Consider the following 8788-nt stretch of genomic DNA (forward strand, 5'->3'; position numbering starts at 1 on the left):
ACGCTGCACTTTTTACACAGATTTGCGAGGAGGTGAGGAAAAACCTTGAACGGTGTGCAGTGGATTCAGACATTCATCTGTTTATTAGCATCAAGCAGACTGGCTCAGAACGACCAGGTCAGTTCTCTTAGCTGAACTAGAACTGCATAACTAGGGGCCATTGTCATTAAACCGGGGTGGCCGGTTCGGTTAAAGGAGGCTGTTACGTGGGGGATGCATATGGTGGTAGGGGGATTTTAAGTTGTCAACCAGAAACTTATACATGAACGTTGATATTTCCAAACCACCCTCCTCTCCCTACCCCCACTGGGCATTGATTGACGTTTTCTTTTAACTATGTGGTACATGCTGATGTGAATGAGTAACGGGTGATGTTGAGGTTTTTCTTGTCATTGGCCGGAAACAGAGCCTCCCACGCAGTCGTTTTTAGGGGAACTCGTATGGGGAGGAGGTTATACGAGTCCTCTAAAAACGACTGCGTGGGAGGCTACGGAAACAGTGGCGGAAGTTGGTCAATGGCAGCCATTCACAGCACGTGCTGACGGCACTTTATAGCCCATGGTTGTGTGCTCAGTGACCTGGCCTTTGAGTGGAAGCATAGAAGCATGGAAATGAGGCTGGAGATGAGTTTGTCTGATACAAACCTTGGTGCTTTTCATATAAAAATCGTGTCGTTCTTGTGCTAACTAGTTTTCATTTACTTTTGAAAAGTACTGAGGTTTGTATCAAAGAAAGTCAACTTCAGCCTCACTTCCACGCAAAGGCCAGGTCACAAAGTACTGAACAGTAAAATGGGCAATTGAAAGTTTTCTATTTGTACTTTCTACTGGTCAGTTTTTAAATAAAAACCGATCTATCGTATAAGTTTGTTTGTACTCTTTTCCCTGCAGCTCGAATAGAATATGAGAATCGAACTTTTACATGACGCAGTCATCACAGAAAGTGTTGTCACCAAGCAGTGGTGTAAATATCAGTGTCTGGGACATTCCAGCATTCCAAGGACACAAGCATGGCCCAGCCAGATGGCACCCCCAAAACAGGGTGAAACCGGCCACAAGTACCAATCCCTGACATTCCAGCTCAAGGTGAGACAATATAGAGCGCATTTTGGGGGAATATTTCGGAGTGTGTATGCTTGGAAGAGTCAATAATCGTGTTCATCGTTCACACACTTACACACACTTATCCAGTCTTTGGTAGGTGGATGATACTCAACATTTTTAACATTTATAAATACCAAGTCTCTTGCTTCATTTTCCTCCACATACAGAAGCTCCTGCCCACTCCTCTATCATCTCTATTCGTGTTTAACTCTGATTATCATCAATACTTCACTAGACAAAAAGACACCTTACATCTTTATTCTCATAAACACTCTTTTGCACTTCGTGTACATGCCCCTCAAATTTGGAATGACATCCCTCTTTCCTTACGTAATTCGCTTACTATCTCGAATTATAAACCAAAACGTAGATATTACTTCCAATCAATTTCTTCCAATCATTGTGAATTCATGTCTTTTTGAACTCTCGTACACATGGCTTAGCTTGATTTGATAATCTAATTAATTTTAGTGATTATTTTCATTATTACAACTATTGCTATTATTAATATTAAAATTTATTTATTTAGTTATTGTAAAATAATGGCATCATCTTGATCAATCTCATGTATGATTTGTGCCATATACGCCCCTGGCTTCTTCATCTTAATATCGATTTTTTACTTATTACTGTGTACTCTCTCGTGTTATTATTATGAATAAAGAGAAAACTGACCTATTTTGTTTTCGGAATGAGTGCAAAAGCATTACATTCTGTTCCCGATAACAAGGGTTCACTTTTGGGAAAATTTGAGCGGGACAATCGTGCGTGACCCACAAGGGTACTCCACGAACCTTTGAATCCGAGCTTGTTTTCGGAGACGTTTTGCTCTTCGCAAAGCCTTGATGTCAGAAAGGCAGATAATTCTTGATGTTCATCCTCCCTAGTGCTTTCTGTACATGTTATCAGCTGAAATATCAATGAAAGAAAATCGCGTGTAAATCGCGTGATGTTCCGTAGTGTGTGACAATTGCGCATGCGCATATCAGTTCGCTCTCGGGTCACTCGTGCTTTTTTTGTTTGTTTGTTTGTTTGTTTCTTGTGGTTGTCTTTTTGTTGTTGTTGTTGTTTTTCGGAAATTCTGTTCCCGTTAATTCTGTTATTCCTAAGCCGGACTATCAATAGCACGAATGGTTTGTACTTTCAACAGAATGCACCCAGAATTAGGCTATATTACCAGTTGCTGTTCGAGAAATGAGCCCACGCTCACTCCCTCTCGTGGAGGAACAAGACCGGACTCGAGAGAGAGAGAGAGAGAGAGAGAGAGAGAGAGAGAGAGAGAGAGAGAGAGAGAGAGAGAGAGAGAGAGAGAGAGAGAGAGAGAGAGAGAGAGAGAGAGAGAGAGAGAGAGAGAGAGAGAGAGAGAGAGAGAGAGAGAGAGAGAGAGAGAGAGAGAGAGAGAGAGAGAGAGAGAGAGAGAGAGAGAGAGAGAGAGAGAGAGAGAGAGAGAGAGAGAGAGAGAGAGAGAGAAAACAACGAAAATCACTACTGTGACCGTGCTTTGGATATGTGATCCTAATTACCATAAAATTTTGCCAACTTTTGCCTTGAATTTCTCCAAGAATTATTGATCATTTGAGAAGCCATATCAAACACTCGAAATTGTGTTTCATTAGATATCCAAACACCTCGAAGTCGTTTAAAATAACTCGGCTGCGCCTCGTATTTTCTCAACCTACTTCTCAGTGTTTCGAGTAATATATCAAACACGAGCTCGAGGAAGAGTGTTTCCTCCGATTTCCAAACACCGAGAAGCAGGTTGGAAAAACGTGGTGGTATTTTCTGACCATGGACTCGCAGTTTAAAAGTTCAACTGACATCTTGTTCTCGTTCCACCATTATTGACCCCAGACAGGGAATCGTTCGTACTCCAAGAAGCCCCTTCTTCAACGTTGGCATTGCACCATTAATTACAATAATTGTTTGTTTTAGAACCAGATGATTCAATGTATTCAACTGTAGCCCAGACAAGCAGACCCACCGATTCAACCTCCCGACAACCCAAGGAACACTTTTGTCGCGCTTGCTTTGATTACGACGCACAAGGTGCGCAGGAATTATCTTTCAAAGCTGGCGATCTCATCAAGCTTCATTACAAAGAAGATTCCACGTGGTGGTGTGGAGAAGTTCACGGGAAAAAGGGGATGTTTCCAAAAGATTTTGTAGACTTAATTCATTGATGTTCAGGAAATAGAAATACTTTAGGACGGTGCCTACTTTTGTTCCTGCTCACAGGTTCTGCGCATCTCGAGATACTCGGGTTTCGTATCGGCGGTGCCTACTAATAGAGGGATATTTTTGCGCGGTTTAAAAATATGCGGTAAAAGTAAAACTTAGGAAGTGCTTTTGGTGTCCAAAAAGATAACTGGAGGTAATCATACGTATGCGTTGTTTTTTACTGCTTTTCAAATATTCGATTCTTAATTATCTCTAAAAAAAAAATAATAAATAAATAAAATGTCCCGCTACCCCCAATCTTCTTTCTGGATTCCAGTAGCCCATTAAGTAAGATCTGCGTTTCCCGCATAGTCATAAACTGTGCAAAAATACTTTTGTATGGAGGCACCGTCCATTGAACTTCCTGTTTCAAACTTACGTGTAGGTACCATGTTTGATAATTTAGCAGCAATATTTTTCGATTTCACTAATCCAATGTGATGATTTGAAATAACCAAATAGTAAGGTGTTCCCGGGGTTATTAACGTCGGTCCAACCTTTTAACGCTTAAAAGTTATAACCGCGTTTAACTGTGGAACTGGCCATTCATATACCGGCTAGGTCGTGTTAGATCACAAACTAGAGAACATAATTCGTGAATCCGTATATTTATATAGTTAGTAAATTTGTATTTGATAGCGTTCTTGACATGCTGGGCTTCATAGAAGTGACTGGCAGTCAGCAAAATTTCCATTTCATAAGAAAAAAAAAACTATTTTAAAATTTATTTCCATTTTCTATGCTTTTTTGTGTCTGGTTTATCTGTCTGTCTGTCTGTTTCTTTGTCTCGCTTATAGTATTTGGAGGACAGCTTATTGTTTCCCATCAGCTATTCCAATGCCATCTTCAATACCACGTTTTAGTCTCGCCCCCTACTCCTCAATCTGTCTTGCTGTTTAGGGACGGGTTTACAGTATTTGAAAATTACAGGAGAAATACCATAACCTTTCCAGCAGGACACTTGTTTTTTTTTTTTTTTGTTTGTTTGGTTTTTTTTGCATGCCCTCACGACATAAAAAGAAATAGCTCTTGAGAGGAGGGATTGGGAGGGATTGAGCTGGATCAAGCTTGCAATGGAGGTTCTTACGGGGGACCAGAGATACGAATACGGTGCATATGATGTGAGGTCGGGGAGGACTATTCGGTTAGGCTAGCTCCTATTCTCACTTGTCTGTTTACAGGAAAAAATGAAATGTCCCTAATAGGAGAACGAATTGGCAAGGGAAAGTCATCATTTGAAGAAAGTGTCATAAACATTTTAAGTAAGCTTATGCAAGTGCCTTTGATAATAAAGCTTTATGGATTTCATTACAATAGTAAAAAATGTAAGACAGGTTAAAAAGATATCACTCAGCGGCATCTTGTATCATGAAAAGCCAGTGAAGAGAAATACGATTGCGATACAAAATATCTGATATTCTTCAATAATTCAGAGGATATTATAGAAATTCTTAATTTTAAGCGTCGTCTTTTATAGTTATAGTTGGTGTGCATTATACAGCTGATAACATTAACCAGCTTGAAATACAAGTGTGTTTAACAGCAATAAATGATATATATTTTCGTGACCAGCGTGTTTTGCAATGCTCCTGTCTCTTCCCTGGGTTAACTGTGTGAAGCTTGAAGATCGTATTAAGTCTATTAAAAATCCGAATCTGTCCAAAATTCACTGACCTGCTACAGTAAGCCTAGTCCGTTGGCGAGCTGGGTTTGTTACACATGGACAAATGCCTCACATGTCAGTCTGTTGAGTAATGTTAAGGAAGACATACAAGCAACAGCTACTAGTCTCCCTCGCAGTCTTTCTTTGTCTCGTCACGCAACGCTCCTCTTGAGTGAAGCGTTGTGTGACAAGATAAGTAGACTATACGACAACAAGCTGGCTTCTATGTTAGTTGTTATTTCAACAGATGAACGGAACAAGCAGGTACACATTTTCCCTGTACAAGGTATGATAAAGTGGTTATGGCAAGTGTCCTTAGTGGGGACCGCCTTTGCTTGTTTAGGGTAAATGTGGGCTACACATTACACTAGCATCCGATGAGCCCTTGAAACAACATTTATCGGCTGGGACATGGATATTTCATTAGCAAGAAGCCAATATGGCTAGTTAACCAAGACCAGGGGTGGATATGCAATTAAGGTACCATCTTTAAGGGTGAAGGATTGGGGGCACAAACTTGGACGTCAAAACTTTTTCGCAGTTAAGTCGGGGCTATGAGTACAGCAGACAATATCCTTGGTACATCAAGAATGTAACCCGGTCAATGAAGCATGCTTGAATTTGCCGTAGGTGTATATTTAAATCGCCCAAATACTTGCCGTTGAACAGTTATCGCAAGAACCACAACTGAAGTATATTTAGTTGAACCAGGTTGAGCAAAATGACAATGATTGACTGATAGGAAACTGAAAAACTAAATTGTACTCCAATAAAGCGAGCGACAAAACGTTCGACCAAAAAATTAGCTTTAAAAGAGGAACAGCATGTATAACTTGAGGCGCCATCAAAACGCCGTTGTCCTGCGATTTCATTCATATCAGCTACAGAGGCTGTGCTTTGGAGCATTACATCAGACTATAACAACGATCATTTTAAAGAATTCTACGCTAAAATAAAACACGATCATCCAGTTAAAAAAAAAAGGGATTTGCATACTATAGTTCATTCTCAGTTCACTGAAAACCAAAGATAAGTGTCAGATTTTACTTTTTCACTCCCTTTCTATCCTTGATGTAGGCTTTTTGACGACTCCGCAGACAAAAGAAAGATTATCGGTTAGAAAACGCCATATTAAAATGATGCACAAAAGAGACTATAATAACAGATTTGCATCGATTTTGATCTAGCGTGTACAATGCCCAAATGAGCGTCTACTACACGGACTCAGCTCGTGTGGGGAGATCAAGAGGATATCGACCGTGTGAACGCACTGGCCGTAAGACGCAGCAAGAGTATCTTTTAAAAACGCGTTTGATTTCATTTGCTCCCTCGCCAAGAGAAACCTGGAAAGCTCGACTTGTCATTAAGTCTATTATTCTCAACTGCGCTAAAGAGCAGACTCGTACGGACTCGCTATTTATTGGTATATGGGGCTAGAAAAGATTACATCAAGAATGGATTGACAAGCGCCTCAGTCCACCTCCTTATTCAATCTTCTCTCGCCCCACAAACTTAAAAAAAACGACTACGTAAAAGTCTCTCTAATATGAGGAACTTAACCGTGGCCTTGAATCTTGAACGAAAAAAAAAATGTACTATAAAATCAGACCAAAGTCGATTTAAAGATTTCATTACTTTATTGGAAATGTTAACAATAGTCTCACTTATCATATAAGCAACACAAATTGTCCTGTAATGAGGCGGTTTACACGATACCGGTTAGACTTCCATTCCGGTACGACTTGAACATCTGCTGACACCGCATTAACAGAAATTGGTTGAATATAAGTTTCAGCCTGAAACGAAAAGTTCAAACTTACTAGAAATATGGAACAAACAGTCGTGTCGCATTTACATGACACGGGATTGAGTCCTCGTATCAAAATGAGAATCTCTCAGTATCCGGAGTAACTTTTGAATTGAACTCATACCGTTGTTATTGATATTGAATGATATTATGGAAACGTGTACACTGGTTTGAAAGTCGTACTGGTATCACGTCAACACAATTAGCTTATGCACTGACTTATATGGAGCAGCTTTCAATTGAGTGTTGTAAAATAAAATTTAACTGATCAAACCAACCAGAACAAACGTAAACAGCTCAATAAATTAAACGAATCAGAACAAAAGGCAAGCGCGCCAAGGGCAGGAAACGTGTGTGCGCAGGTCACGATTGGTTAGGGTTTTGGCTCTTATTAATTGAGAAAGTGGCGCGAATTTTATAGACGAATCACCGAGCTTGGGAGAACGAAACTAAAACAACTAAGCGTGAAATTACTTTCGAAACTCAGTTGAAAAGGGCTCCATATACTTAACTTACTTCCTTACTTCCTTACTTGCTTGTTATTTAAAGTGTCTGTGTATTTTTTCCAAAAAGCATGCACTTTTATAAAGTGTAATTTACGCTTGTTTCCATGTAACGTTAAGAAAACTGGACATATGAACTTGACTTTTACCTCTAAATTTGTTTGTTGTGTAACGAATAATATGCTAAATAAATACTCTACATACATTTTATTTTGGTAAATTTTGAAGTAATTGTATATATGTTTCATATATAGTCTCATCTCTTTGATCTAAGGAAGTTGTACTGCATACATTTGTATCAAGGCAAGTGGACTTTATCAATGCATCAGTTTCCCGCCAAGTGGTCTGCTCTTGTCTTGAAGATGACGCCGTCTCTGTCAAATAAAAGATCAAGGATATAATATTGGTTTCACTTGTTCAGAGGCTTTGAACTTGCGAATTTCTGTTAAGTTCTATCTGATTTTAAGAAAAATGGAAGAGGTGAATAAACTATAAAGGGGAGTAGTTGGGGGTAAGGGGGGGGGGGGGGGGTGGCAATTATGTGTGCTTTTCAAGACCACAACAGGTCACTATTAATTTCAAAATGCTACTCGATATATGCTTGCATTATGGCCTTCCACCAGTCCGTAACTAGCAACAACTGTTCCAGGTCTTAACATTGAGATTTTAAAAAGCGGAGGCAAGATATTGCGTGTCAATGAATATTGGATATTGAAACCATGTCTGCGCGAAAAACATTTTTCCTTGAGTTGCAATCTCATTAGGCTTTATGGTCCGGCTCTCAACAAATCTGATTTTGAAACTTGCAACAGGCTCAAGTAAACTGAAACAAATGGACTCAAATCAAACAAGCTAAATTGTAGACATTAAGACATTACCCTAGAAGCCAACAAAGCCTTCCTAAGAATTTTCTTTTTATTTATGGACAACGGGGGGCTTAGTTATTGAAATAATTTTAAGCCAGATATTACAACTATTCCATTGGCAAGTATTGTGCCTTTTTAACTGAGTAAACTGCCTTTATTTATCATAAAATGACTCCTGTTTAAAGTTAAAAACAAACTTTACTCACCATCTTCTTTCATTTCTTCTCTCCAAATTCGAGCGTCACGTCGTCACCAATCAGCACAAATGGAGCCCAGTACTTCAAGGCCTGGAACTGCTGTGAATCGCGCAGAGATTTCATTGCCTGTTGCAGAGCCACACTCGCGCTTCTTCCATCTGCCAGATGTTGGTAGAAGTGTCTCATAAACTCCATGGTGGCTTGGTCATCAATCGCCCAGAGTGACACAAGAACAGAGCGAGCACCAGCACACAAGAAAGCCCGCGCAATCCCGACCACACCCTCGGCATTGATTTCCCCCTGGCCACTGTGGCAGCAGCTAAGCACTACGAGTCTTGCTCGCAGACGAACGGCTTGCACATCTGACATTGTTAAAATGTAATATTCTTTCCCAGGGATGCGGGATGTCCAACCTTGGTTCGGGGACAACAG

The 8788-nt window shown here is 40.0% G+C and overlaps 4 protein-coding genes across 14 annotated transcripts in view; 1 reads left to right on the forward strand and 3 right to left on the reverse strand.

Moving 5' to 3' along the window:
* Positions 1-4888, forward strand: part of LOC146474632 (proline-serine-threonine phosphatase-interacting protein 2-like) — a 96345-nt gene extending 91457 nt beyond the window's left edge. Inside the window, exons 11-13 of the transcript XR_014866029.1 lie at positions 21-117; positions 891-1085; positions 3036-4888. The gene's annotated coding sequence lies outside the window, so the exon portion shown is untranslated. The remainder of the gene's footprint in view (positions 1-20; positions 118-890; positions 1086-3035) is intronic.
* The window catches only part of LOC146474633 (uncharacterized), a 92409-nt gene that overhangs the window by 71955 nt on the left and 11666 nt on the right, over positions 1-8788 (reverse strand). The gene's annotated exons all lie outside the window — the stretch shown is intronic.
* Positions 1-8788, reverse strand: part of LOC146474636 (uncharacterized) — a 68590-nt gene that overhangs the window by 25990 nt on the left and 33812 nt on the right. The window lies entirely within an intron of this gene.
* Positions 6605-8788, reverse strand: part of LOC146474637 (tetratricopeptide repeat protein 28-like) — a 4386-nt gene continuing 2202 nt past the window's right edge. Inside the window, exons 1-2 of the mRNA XM_085116811.1 lie at positions 8366-8788; positions 6605-7667 (exon numbers count right to left, since the gene is read on the reverse strand). The exon at positions 8366-8788 is cut by the window's right edge and continues 2202 nt beyond it. Of these exons, the coding sequence (XP_084972937.1) occupies positions 8375-8788 (414 nt within the window). The 3' untranslated portion in view covers positions 6605-7667; positions 8366-8374. The remainder of the gene's footprint in view (positions 7668-8365) is intronic.

This window comes from Pavona decussata, unplaced genomic scaffold (genome assembly GCF_977016875.1).
Source record: "Pavona decussata unplaced genomic scaffold, jaPavDecu1.1 SCAFFOLD_87, whole genome shotgun sequence".
Taxonomy (NCBI): Eukaryota; Metazoa; Cnidaria; class Anthozoa; order Scleractinia; family Agariciidae; genus Pavona; species Pavona decussata.